The sequence below is a fragment of the Netta rufina genome (assembly GCF_964035555.1).
Source record: "Netta rufina genome assembly, chromosome: 30".
Classification (NCBI taxonomy): Eukaryota; Metazoa; Chordata; class Aves; order Anseriformes; family Anatidae; genus Netta; species Netta rufina.
In genome coordinates this window covers 233,879-246,809 of record NC_140154.1, presented here as the reverse complement: position 1 = coordinate 246,809, position 12,931 = coordinate 233,879, and the positions used below count along the sequence as shown (strand labels likewise).

The 12,931-nt window shown below is 51.3% G+C and overlaps 2 protein-coding genes across 5 annotated transcripts in view; both read left to right on the top strand.

Moving 5' to 3' along the window:
- Window positions 1-4,091: 4,091 nt before the first annotated feature.
- LOC311220160 (RNA 5'-monophosphate methyltransferase-like) lies at window positions 4,092-6,469 on the top strand (the record flags this gene model as incomplete). Its single annotated transcript, XM_084303620.1, has 2 exons — window positions 4,092-4,283; window positions 5,246-6,469. The coding sequence occupies 2 exons, from the start codon at window positions 4,092-4,094 to the stop codon at window positions 5,849-5,851; spliced, it is 798 nt and encodes a 265-aa protein (XP_084159746.1). The 3' UTR covers window positions 5,852-6,469.
- A 2,078-nt stretch (window positions 6,470-8,547) lies between these two features.
- The window catches only part of LOC311220152 (keratin, type II cytoskeletal cochleal), a 58,759-nt gene continuing 54,375 nt past the window's right edge, over window positions 8,548-12,931 (top strand). For all 4 annotated transcript variants that reach the window (XR_014619212.1, XM_084303610.1, XM_084303612.1 and 1 more), the window contains exon 1: window positions 8,548-8,589. The gene's annotated coding sequence lies outside the window, so the exon portion shown is untranslated. The remainder of the gene's footprint in view (window positions 8,590-12,931) is intronic.

Sequence of the window (12,931 nt, the reverse complement as noted above, 5' to 3'; positions counted from 1 at the left end):
CTGGGTGTCCCAGCAATCAGTCCTTCAGGCGCAAGGGAACCTGTTCAGGATGTTCGGCCTTTTTGAGGACATCCCTAATGTCCTGCAGAAATAATTCTTCTGCATCCTTTGCAGCTGGCTGTGGGGCTGAGCCTGCACTTGCTTTCCTTCCCAGCGTGGGTCAGCAGGATCGTTGGCTGTGGGCTCAGCTCCCCAGCCCAGGAGATGTGTATGTCATTGTCCCGAACCGTGGCTCTTCACCTGGGAGGGTTGGGATCCCACGTGAGGATTATTGGCAGGGAATGGCAGAGAGCAGAGGAAAGAGGCTGAGTGTCAGAGCCCATGCAGTGCTAGGCACATCCTGATGGGGGAAATGGGTAGCTGAGATCCTGTGATCCATCCTAAGGATCTGCTGCCTTCACAAGTGGCTTGGTTGCTAGAGATTAAGTGGTTATTACCCAGAAACTGAGGCCAGGGTGCGTGCCTGTTGCTCAAAATGGGCCCATCTTTGTAGCAAACACCAATGTCGCCTCTTCCTCTTGCTCTAGCCATTTTCTGGCTTTGCTCCCCCAAACAGGGACGTCAAGGAAGGCAGTGGATGCCTCAGAGCATGCAGGTAACTTTCCATCTTCCCCTTGCTCACATTCCCCTGTCTGGGGATTAGCTGGCTAATTTCTAACTGTAAAGCTCCAGGTGGAGATAAGAGGCCTTTTGCTCTTATTTAGAAAGCGATCCTTCGTCCTGATAGAAACCCGTATCTTCAATCTCCCTGGAATGCCGGTGCAAGTGCGTCACTGAGCTGCCTCTAGCGATCCCCGCGTGTTAGAGAAAGGCTATGCCAAAATGCTCCGTACTGCACATTCCTCCTCTGCTGCTGCCCTGCCTGTTACCCCTCACATGTTGCATCCTCCCGCTGCACGTGCTCCATGCCCTGAGCTGGGCAGAGGAAAAGGAAAGTTACTGTGCAAAGAATAAATAAAACATGCTTCAACCCCTCAGCGCCTCCGCTGACCTTGTCTGTGACACAGGAGCAGAACTGATGCCTTCCACCTCCCCACTTAAAAAAATAAAAGATAAAAATTGTAGGGATAAAGAAGACAACTGGGATACCATTAAGTTCATGACATCCTGTTTTCTGCAGTGCAGCATGGAGACAAAACAAATGCTTTGGGTTGCTGAGCAGGCAGGACTGGGGTTAGCGCAGTGTGGGAGATGCACTAAAAATTTACAAAATTTGAGTTTAGAGAGTTTTTTTTTTTCTCACTTGAACCCATGTAGGCACTTCCAAAATACCTTAGCAGCCTGGTTATGCAGCCTCTTTTGCTCTCAGCAAAAGGTCTGTAGGTATTTCTGCTTTCCAGATTTTGAGGAAGGGTTATGGCATTATGTGAAGAGTTCTGACGGAAATATTCCTAAAACTCCTCCACAGGAGCACAATCCAGGCCAGAGCTCTGCAGACCCCTTTCTGCACTGGGACTTCTCCAAACTGGCCCTGCACACCTTGGACCTCTGTACGAGACCACAGATCTGCAGCCCACTCTGGATCTCTTACTCTTTTTCTTTTTGGTGTGGAGTAAACTCTGCTGCTGCCTGAGCTGCTGCCGCCTCCTGGCTTTCTGCTTCCCCATGGGAAAAGCTTGCATGGCACCTGCTGCATCTCCAGGCCACCCAAGCGGGGACGGCTTGCTGCCCTCACGAGGCCCTCTGCAGGGCTCCCTTCTTGCATGTGTCCTGGTTCCTCTTCTGCACTGACCCCACGGCTCGTAGCCCATCCATGCCAGGCCCACTGAGAGCACTCGGATTGAAGGTGGAAGTCCCCATGGGGCTAATGCAGGATTAGGGGTGAGACATAGGCACAGGCAGGTTTCTCCTGGGTTCCCGGACCCGCTGTGCAGGGGAGGTGCAGGGCTGCTTCACTTCCTCCATGTGGCTGACCCTTATCTGAGGTCTGCATCATCGTGACCCCGGCTCTGTAACCCTGTGATCCTTTTGTCTGGCCATTCTTATGATTTCATTGTAAATAGGATTTTGTATTTTCTCTGAACATTGCTAATAAATTGTTGCAAAACTTAGTGCTGTTGTGAGGTCTCCTGACTGAAGGAAGGTCTGTTTGCATAGCTGGTGCTTCATCCCCCTGGAATAGTAAACGTAAACAAGATTATAGCATGATGTGGCATAGCCTAAAGTTTTAGTGGAGACCAGGCTGGCTCTTCTCTGCTTATGACTAAGGCACACATCCTACATGAAGCAATAAAATGCTTATGGCTCCAACACAGGCATCACATGTAAAGTATTTGAGAATTGAAGGCCAAAGGTCTCCTTGGGTAAGACAGCTGCTCTTGCTCAGACTTGGTTTAAGTGAGTGTAGGGTTCAAAACCAACTAAGTAGAGGCCAGCAAGTGTTGTCAACAAGGTACCTGCTTAAGAGAGCATTTCCAGCTGCTTCTGGAGAGCAACCTGACGCACTAAGCTGTCTCTAGAGAGAGTGGGGGAAAATAAAAAGCCTCCAGAGAGCTATTCACATGATGTAAATTAATGCCTACACTGGACGGTGAAATCTCTCTCTCCATCAGCCATGGATTAGTCCAGGCTGTCAGAGGAGAGCAATACCAGCCGCAGCACCTTGTTGTGACAGATCTCTGCTCCTTAAAAGAAGCTATGCTCAAAAGGCAGGCGTGAGATTTTGTTTCCTAAAAAGCATGGCTAAATGGTGAGGTACAGCCCACAGATGCATTTTTCTGCAGCAGTAAAATATTTTGTGTTGTTGTGTTGGATAACTTAAGCTTAGCTGCTCCTGTAATTAACAAAAATGGAATAAAAGGCTGATGATTCTGTCCAATTTCAACACTTGACTCTTGAGGAATACAGCAAACATTCATTTGGCCTAAAGTTGTAAGTGTAATGGGACCACTTAGAGGTGGGATGTGGAAGAAAGGAGGAGGTAGAGAGATTCATCAGTGTGTGATGGATGTCAGAAAGAGGAAGGTATCAAGCTGCTTCCCATGCCTATAGCAAGGAGGACAAGAATTTAGGGACCCTATTTGCAGCCAGAAAGATTCAGGGGAAACCTTTAAAAAAAAAAAAATCCTCTTGCACAAGAGGAGGGGAATATATATATATATTTTTGTCCTTCTTCCTGTCTTCTTTCCCTTTCACGATTGAGGTGTGTCGAGGATGGAGACTTCCTGCAGATCTCTGCTTGTTTTTCCCATGGCAGAAGCCAAACACAAGGGCCCAACCTGTTTCTGAGCTCCTGGCGCCCTCTGCTCTTCATGCTGTAACAACAGCTAACATCGGTGTGTGGAATGAACCGAGGTTCTCCTAAAACCTTCCCCCTGGTGGAGACGGAGTCTTTTACCCCTCTTTTTAACTACAGGCTTTTTTTTTTTTTTTTCTTTTTTTTTTTTTGTCTGCTATGAAATCTCCCACCAGCTACCTATCTACAGACATGAGCCATACCAGGATGATCATTTTGGTTTTGTTTTCGTTTTGTTGGTGTGTTTTGATTTGTTTAACATTTTATAACATTTCGTGAAAGCTTCTGTAAACCAGAGAGCTGCCCCCGAGGGCTGCACACACAGGCAGGTTTCCATGCTGGCGCTGGGGGAAGCTGAAATGAACTTTATGGTTAATTAGCCTGGCTGTGGGTGCTCTGTTGGAGCTGGTGGCTCCCGCAGGGCCCTGCCACCAACGTGCCCCAGGGTGGGGACCCCCCCCAGGGCGGGGACCCCCCCAGGGCCTGCGCCCCTGCCCCAGGCCTCGGCAGCACCACAGCAACGCCGGGGCAAAGGGCAAAGGTGGCAGGGGCAAAGGTGACCCCGGGGGTGGACGCTGCCCTTCCTCGGCCTGCTCCGATGCGACGGGGACTGGACACTTTATTTTTATTAAAGCAAAAAATCTACAAATTCTCTTTTCGCACAAATGGACCTGCAAAGTCTGGGCTAGGAGGACAGAGAACAACCCCAGAGGCCTTGGCCCTCACCCCCCCCCATCTCCGCAGCAGCTGTGCGCATGCGCGACCTTCCCCCCCCCCCCCCCCGGAACCTTTCTGCCCCGGAACCTTTCTGCGCCCGCTCGGTCCGCGCCCGGCGCTCACGGGGGAGGGAGGCAAGATGGCGGCGCCCAGCAGCGCGGCCCTTCCCGGCCCGGAGCCCGGCGCTGCTCCCTACGGCAACTTCCCCAACTACTCCCGCTTCCACCCGCCCGAGGCCCGCGTCAGCCTCCTGCCCGGCGGCCTCTTGCGGCGGCTCTTCCCCGCGGCCGCTCGCCCGCTGCTGGGCCTCGACGTGGGCTGCAATTCGGGGGTAAGGGGGCGATGGGGGGGGGGGGGTTGTGAGGTGAAGGAAGGGGGGGGGGGCGGCCTAGGCTGGGGGATGGGTGGGGGGAGGTGGGGGAGGGCTGGGGGGGGGCTGGGATGGTGTGGGGTACTGGGGGGGGTGAGGGAAAGGCTGAAGGGGAATGGGGGTGGTGAGGGAAATACTGGTGGGGGGTGGTGGGAGGGGGTCCGGGGGGTTGGGGGTGGGCTTGGGGGGCTGGGGGGGGAGGGAAAGGCTGAAGGTCTCAGGCGTTATCTCAAGGACAACCCTAGGTCCTGCAAAAAATGTTCCCAGTCCAGTTCTGTTGAAATACAGAGACACCACTAGGGGACGCTGCCCGCCCGTGTGAGCTGCGTGCACCTGCAGTTTTCCTTGGTGTCATTCAGGAACTTCATCAAATCTCCTTTAATGAAAGATAAATACGCTTGCCGCTGAGTGGCGCGCTCTGCAATGGGAAATTCAGAAGAAAACTCTCCTTAATTCTCATTTGCTGCAGTCTTGTGGTCAAGAAGTGTCTCTTCCTGTAGCATGAGAGTAAGAAATGCATTTATTCTTAATTAGGCATTATAAATAGCTCTCAGTCTTGCTAGGGAGCTCTGAGGCTCAGCTAGGAAAACCAGTGATACCTTGATATTGGATGGGGAGATTCAGCAGGACTTGTGTTAGTAAAACTCATTCACCTTACTCAATTTTTTTCCCCAGCAAACCCCCCAGGAGGGGTGATGCAGGTTTAGTTCCAATTTCTGGCAGGCTTTCTGGTAGTCAGGGCTGCTCTGCTGCTTTTTCCTTCAGAAAGGAGGATTGTCAGCGAGCTTACTGCTCTAACTGTCTCGAGAGAAGGCTCTGAGTTGGTGCTTGTACCTTGCTGCTGAGAGTGGGACCCGATGTGCTTGGTGAGGTGACCGAGGCAGCGCAGGCCCTGTGAAGTCCTGTTGTTTTCCTTCCTGCAGGAGCTAAGTGTGGCTCTGTACAGGCATCTGCTCGGCCTTCAGGACAAAAGCAGCCTGGACCAGCCTGCAGCTGGGAAGGATCTGCACCTTCTGTGCTGTGACATTGACGCAGCGCTGATTGAGAGGGCTCGGCAGAGCAGCCCCTTCCCTGCCTCCATATCCTTTGCCAACCTGGACATCATGGACTCGGCTTCCAGGGAGCCGTTCCTCAGCTCCTACCTGGGCCGTTTTGGCCGTTCCACCTTTGACATTGGCTTTTGCATGTCTGTCACCATGTGGATCCACCTGCACCACGGGGATAGCGGCCTGAGGGAGTTCCTGGCCTTCCTCTCCTCGCTGTGCGAGTACCTGCTGATCGAGCCGCAGCCCTGGAAGTGCTACAGGGCCGCTGCCCGCCGCCTGCGGAAGCTGGGCAGGAATGATTTCGATCACTTCCGATCTCTTGCTATCAACGGGGACATGGCGGAGAGGATAACGCAGATCCTGACGAAGGACTGTGCGATGGAGCTGGTGTGCTGCTTCGGGAGCACCAGCTGGGACAGAAGCCTCTTGCTTTTTAAATCAAACGGCTCAAACCAAGAGGGCAGGGAGCCCTCGGGGTCATAAGTGACCGACAAATGGCCTCTCGTGTTCCTGAGCTCTCAGGCCAGGAGGCGTGCACTGGGCACAGAGGCAGCTGCAGGAATTCCTACATCCCAATCGGGGTCAGACCTTGACCTCCCCAGGGAGTTTGAGGCAGGTGTGTGCTTGGTTCTGTTCCATCCGCAGAAATGTGGTGACCTTGTGGGTTCCAAGGGCGTTGTTCCTAAAAAGTGCTCTTGAAACCAGAGTCGCTCCATGTGTGCTTTCCGTGTGTACCAAGAGTATGCCCTGGATGAAGGGAGAACACGTTTTTTGTTGTGTTTTTTGTCTACATAACTTTCTGAGGAAAGGGAAGGCAAATATACTTCTATTCACCTGTGTGACGTGCTGTTTGTCCTGCTTGTTGTCTTATTTTCTCTCTAAAATAATTTGGGAAAGCGTGTAACCTGGTTTACCAGCCGTGAGCAAGTTGGGTCACTTCAGAGCGTGTCTGGCTGACGTTTCGGTCAGGCTGCAGCCGGTGCACCTCTGCCTGGAGTCTTCTTGTGTGGCTGTCAGTGGCGTGATCTCTGGAGCGAAGGATTTCCATGGTAGGGCATGTATTCACGTGAGTGTGTAACAAAGGAAGAGCTCTTTGTAATTATGTCCTTAAAATAAAAATTAATTTTATCCGTGAACTGTTTGCTTTTTAATCTTTCTGCTCCCATTATCTTCTAACCTGCGCGGTCTCAGGTAACTGAGTTTACCTTGTGTTTGCAGGTGTAAATGACACTTTGGTAAGCCTGCAGCTCAGGTACTGTGTTTGGCTAAGGTTAAAGCGTGACAGCTTCGGGTTGTTTCCTATCATTCGGTAAGATCTAGAAAAGAGCATTAAAAAAACCACCTAAGCAAAATGTCTTAGTTTAACTTAATTTCACTTAATCTCCTGACTGGCTTTTGTTCATGCCTAGTTAGTGGTTTTGTGAGCTTTTGTAGCGAGTAGGAGTCATGCTTCTGCGGTGGTGTTCAAACAGATTACAAACTTTCCGTGAGTGTACTGTGACACGCAGAAATAGATAACCGATGACTCCTGCGAGTTCCTGAGGCCCGCAGCTTCCTCGCCGCGAGGTGAGAGGGAAGCCCAGCTCTGTGCCCGAAGCGTTGTGGCACGGGAAGCTGGAGAGGAGGACGGCTCCTCCAGGAGGTGCTCTTGTCTAGCAGTTCTCGTGCCCAGGTGAGCCCGTGTGTACGGGCAGGGAAACTCCGGGCACCTCAGTGTGTCCTGGCGGGGACTCGCTGGTTATTTGCTCTCATGGTTTGATTTCCTCCATAATGATCTGATTAAAGAGCAAAGCGTGTGAGCGCTCTCCCTGGCTGCCCACAGGCTTCTGGATGAGAAGCCACTGGGATCCATGAAAGGATTTGTGGAAAAAATGCTCGTGTGGGTGTGTGCATGTGTGTAAAGGGACTGAGCAGGGCCACAGGAAGGCTTTGAGGCTCTTCTAAATGCAGTTTCCACAGTGCTCTGCTACTTCTGTACAAAAACACTTGGCACTCCCACCAGGAGTCAGGAAGGCTCTTCTGAGGGTTCCTCAGCCCACTCAGCTGCAAACACATGTGTCTACCCGGTGGTGGTGGTTAATTTTCTTAAAAAAGCCTTTAAAAGTCTGCACTGCTTTTACTACCCTCGTGGGAGGGGAGGGAAAATCAATTCCTCACATATTTTCCTGAGGGTTCACCCAAGCGCCTGCTCTCTCTCTCTCACGTTACATATAAATAACATTTATCACTTTGGTAATTAAGCACCTCATCTGCCACTCACTCACCTACGGGTGAGCTCCGCTGACTGCAGGGGTGTTGGCTCACCCAGCACGGAGGTGGCTCAGCCTCCCCCTCCCCTTCGTTCTGCTTAGGTGCTGTTCCCTGCCCTGCACGGCTGATGGCACTGCAGCATCGTGCATCCCCTGGCCCCAGTCCTTGAGATGTTTTTGTTAGGTTGTGTCAATATCAGCTGCGGTTCTCTGGGAACTCTGAAATATTTAGAAAACAGACCTGGAGTATCAGGGTTTTCTGTTCTTCGTTTCTGCATGGGGATTTGCACAGTTGTCTGGGAAAAATTGTTTGCGGAGTTTCTAGGAAGGTAGACAACCCAAAGAATTACACCCAGGAGACTTTCGTGCGCCGTCTGGAACGACCTTCCTCTTCAAAGAGAGCCTGGTTTATGTTCCTTCTGTGCTGAGTGATAGATCAGTATCTGCCTGGGTGATCCCTGTGGGCTGCTCATTGTTAACAGAATGGTGTTTTTTTCTCTCTCTCTCTTTTTTTTTTTTTTTTTGCAGCCTTTCTATGTTGGCTGTGTACAGACCTGCAAACCAGCCTGGTTGTATATAACAGCGTGATGACTTCTTATCTGTCTCAAGTCTGGACTATTAAATTGCTAATATCAATATGTCCAACTGTCTCAGAAATGGCAGAGCTCCAAAAGCAGCTCTGTTTGACTCTGGCACAGCAGTATGTTTTGGTTCTGTTCTTCAGATATTGCCACAAACACAACTCAAAATAATGTCAACACAAATCTCTGTATTTCTTGAGATACTGAGTATCTTAGACTGGAGTCAGTCCTTTAGCAAACAGTATTCAAAAAAAACCAATAAAATAATCTCTTTTCTTTTCAGCTTGCTGCTTCTGCTCTGCAGGAAGCTCTCACAAGATGAGACAGGTGGGACCCAGCTCCACGACACAGCAGCAGAAAAAAGCCTGTGGATCTCAGCTGCAGAACTTATGTAAGGCTCTGGATGATTTATATTTTTTTGATATACGATACTCTCTGCGTTTTGCAGTGTGGTTAAAAGGTGTTCTCAGGGCTCCTGAAGGTAGAACCTAAGAAAGGTAAAGGTGAAGGTCAAGACCAGCACTCCTGCTCCACATTGCTCAGAGCACTTTGCAGAGTTGGGTGCAGAGTTCTTTGTACAGATGGGGAAAGGGAGGTGTCCGTCGCTTGGTTGAGGTGCTGGGGGTGGCTAACCACATAGAACTCGGGGTACTGGGGGTAAGGGATGGCACAGAGGCCTCTGCTGGGAGTCCTGTCGCCCATCTCTGTGACACGAGGATGGGGCCAGCCTGGTGGCTGCTGCTAAAACAAGGGAGATGCAAATGTGCTTTCATTACTCAGCCAGGAGCTTATGGCATCAGGCAGCGCTGCCATCTAGGTCCCTTTGCCACTCAGCTCACTCATTTTGTGTCACAGGGTGTGTGTGTGTGTGTGTACGTGTGCCTGCACACCAGGAGGGTAACGGGGAGGTCCTGCTTGCTGCCTCCTACCCCATGGCTCCAGCCCCATGGTTGCCTACAGGAGCCTGCTGAATTCACCCCTTACACGGAGCACACGTGGGTGAGTGTTTCCAGGCAGGTGCAAAATGGTGCGTGGCACTGGGGTGGGACTGGCGGGATGGTGCCCTGTGCCACCTCAGCAGCAAGCAGGGAGTTCCCACACGAGTGCTTTGTCAAGTTCCCAGGCTCTGAGGTTTGTTGCTGGGCCCCGTCAGATCTCACCTCAGTTTTTCCATCCCTGACATGAGCTCAATATCCACCCACCAACGTGGAGATTCCTGATGGGGAGAATTGGCTGGGTGTTTGCACAGCACTTTTGAGAATGAAAAATACTGATGAGCTGAGCTGTATCATCAGCTGTGAGCTATGCCATTGTTCCTAATAATCATTGCAGCCACTTCAGATATTAATTAGGTACTGTACGTTCAAAGTGTTCTGACTAATTAAGTCTCACACCACTGCTGTGTAGCAAGTCACACTTAATTATCCTGCTTCCTTGGATGGAACAATCTAGACAGCAGAGGTAAAGCATTGAGTTCTTAGCAGGCCAGCATGAAAGTTGGGCAGGGAACACAGAGGTGCCGGTTTCTGGGTGATTCTGCTGTGGCTTCCAGCCTTTGTAGGATGTAAGACTTCGATGGAGTAAGCGAGAGGGCCTTTTTTAAATTAGCTTTTATTTTTTTTAACTTTTATGCTGAGACAGTTTTCTGTCTCCTAGATTCTTGTGCTGGGTGAGAACAAGGGATTCACTGAGTGGGGAAGAATTTAGTGCTTAAATGTGGTGCAATAGCAGCGGCTTTATCAGTTTAACGTTAACAGCTGCCAGATCAAATGACTGTTGTAAACACCTATCTCCCTGCAGCCTGCTTCCATTATTGCGCACGTAGATTTTGACAGCCTTGCAAGTGCTGTTCCTCAGCATTTCTAAAGGGTGACAGGGTTTAAAAATGGTCTAATTCTACTTTCCCCAGAATGTGTGACCAGCCCAGGAGTGGAGGAACCAAGTTTAGGAACAGAGAGCTGGCAGCAGTGTGTCTGCTCCCATAAGCAGCTTCCTCTAGCTGGAAACCCAGCAACTTGTCACTACAGGCTTGTAGGGCAGAAGCTGCAGATTTTCGGATTTCCTTTGCTCAGCTGAGAGCAAGTTCTTTCTTGTTCTTCCTGGAACTTTGTTGCCTGTGAATTAAAGGAGAAAAGTGAGAGGTGTCAACCCCAAGAAGCATGGGCATCTGTTCCTGGCATGCTGTAAACCTGAGAAAAGAGCAGCCACAAAACAAACATGATACCTTTTCTCTCCCAGGTGTGAGCCAGTTCCCTTGCTTTTTGTTTTGATTTGCTAGGTGAGCTGGTGGTGTGAGGAAATGGATCCCCTTTGGCAGAGTTGGAGAGGTCCTGCAGGGGAGACCAGCTGCAAATCCAAGGGGTCGGGACCCTGGACTTGTGCTGAGGGCTGTTCTTGTTTGGCCTAGTTGCAAATGAGGAGCCCTTGGTAGGTCAGAGGAGGTCAGAGGGGAACAAAAAGATCAGCTGTGCACTTCCTGGTGGCCTGTTGGTTTGGGGAATGGATGCGGCTTAGCCACGTACACTCAAGTCTGATGACTAGGCGAGAATGGACTCTTCGAGTCCCGGAGGCTTAGATGCAGTCTCTCTGGACCTACTGGAGAAGGTTACAGGCAGATACGTGGTGTGTGGGAGTCTGTCCGGCCACTGGGCTCACGCCGGAGTCTTTAGGGTTTCACTCCGGACACCTCAGCATTCTCCACTTGTGCTAACACGGGCAGGAGTTCTGGCTTCCCAACAAACCTCTTATCAGCTCACGCTGGAGTTCCTCGGAGTTAATTCTGGGCCGGTGTCCTGCTGGAGCTGGGTCACCCACTGGGCTTGGAGTCCAAAGGGGTCTTGAATTTGAAGGAGAAAGCTTGGGGTCATGGTCTGGGCTCGGAGTAAGCTTATGCTGCTTTGACAAGGACTGAAGGCGGTCGTGTCTAAAAGACCTTGGCTCTAGGGTGGGAGATGTGGGTTCCTTTCTTGGCCTTGCCACCAGCTGGCTGCAGGACTTAGGTGAGCTGCTGCTTTCCTTGGGCTTGTCATCTTGTGCCCTTTATTTCACAGGGAGGGATAACCTCAGATCTGTGTGCTAAGCTCCTGAGCTCTGAGTATCAAGTGCTGTGCAGATGTGATCTGTGTCAGCCCGACAATCCGAGTTCGAGTGGTTGCAGATCTAGCTTACAATGTGTGTGTTATCAGCTGGCTGGATTTTTATCCTGAGTTGCAATAAAACTGCTTCATCCTTGGGTCTTTAGCGAGGCAGCCTGGCTCTGGGCAGAAGGCTTTATTTTGAGGGGTGATGTTTTCAGAGCAGCACAGTTTTCTGAACTCCTATGAAGCAGGGAAGGGAAGGAGGGATCTTACTCATGCTTCCATGGCAGAATGCATTTTTAATCAGTTTGAAAGACGTTTATTTAACCTCCTTCATCTAAGTCGTGTATGGTGGGCCAAAGACTAGGCATGGCACTGCAGATCATCTGCCTGGCATGGGGTGCTTCGTGATGCCAGGTGAAGTCATTCTATTTTATTGTTGCAGTAGCAATTTCTGCGTCTGCCATGTGAGTGACAAGGATTTAGAGCTCAGTTTGAGGGTGGTGTCCGTCCTCGGCCTTCTTGGTTCCCCTCCACCCCTGGGGTCAGCCCAGAGCCTGAAGTCTGTGAAAAGTACAGAAGCTGCTGAAATGCAGCTTTGTTACCCCAGCAGCTGAAATCCAGAAGCAGTCATGCTGCAACAGGCCTGCCCTGCTGCGGGAGAACAAGCTGCAGGGTGACACATCAAAAGAGAAGGGCAGCTCCGTGCTGTTCTCTGGGGAGATCAAAAGGAAGCAAGCAGGGCGGCTCCTCTCCTGGCTGCCCCTTGAGACTGCTCAACTCTTTCTCAGTGTCCCTTTAATCTCCATTGCCTCCTGGAAGATCCCTGTCGCAGGCATGGGAGATGGTGGTGGGAAAGGCCCACCTCGGAGGTGGCTGGCGTGAGGGCAGCGACCCCTGCTTGCACGTGAGGACTTTGTGTGTCCTCTGTGGGTAACGCTGATGGGAGGGCGAAGGTTTTGACGTGCCCTCCTAGTGCAGCCGTCATCTTTGTGTCCCACTGGAGCAAGAGACCTGCATAAAAAGGCTCAGGGGAACTGGGTGTGAGCTCCCCTGTGTGGGACCTGGGGTTGGTCACCCCCCGAGAGCATCAGCCCCCTTCTGCAGCCATGGTAGGGGCAGGAGGTCTGCTCTGCGCGGCTGCCGCTGCGTTATGCTAATTGCAGCCAGCTCATGGAGCAAGTGAATTAGTGGGGCACTGTTTGAAAGTAGCCAGGGCTTTTCAGGAATGTGTGTGGGGACAATTATCCGGGCTCTTGGATCTGCTGGGACTGATCTGCTGGAGTAACCGCTGCGTTCTGGACATTCCCAGCCTGAGCAGCGCTGACTCCTTGTCCGGGGAGGCGAAGTAGGGCAGATGCTGAATTATTTATTGTCCTCCAGCCCCTAGAGTGGGACCTGCTGTGCATTCCTTACTGACTCAGGTGGAGTTTTAACTCTGTTTTTCTTAGCCATTCCGTAAGCAGACGGTGCTTAGTCTTTTCCTCAGAGTACCACTGTTGGTGCACAGGACAAATGCTGGAGAGGAGAGCTGCCTTCTGTTTGCCCTAGATCCTTTCTGAGGCCGCTGCAGAGCACCTCCATGCACAACCTCGGATCAGGGCAGTCATGCTGACCTGTGAGAACACTTTTTTCTGCCATGCCTCAAACAACCCC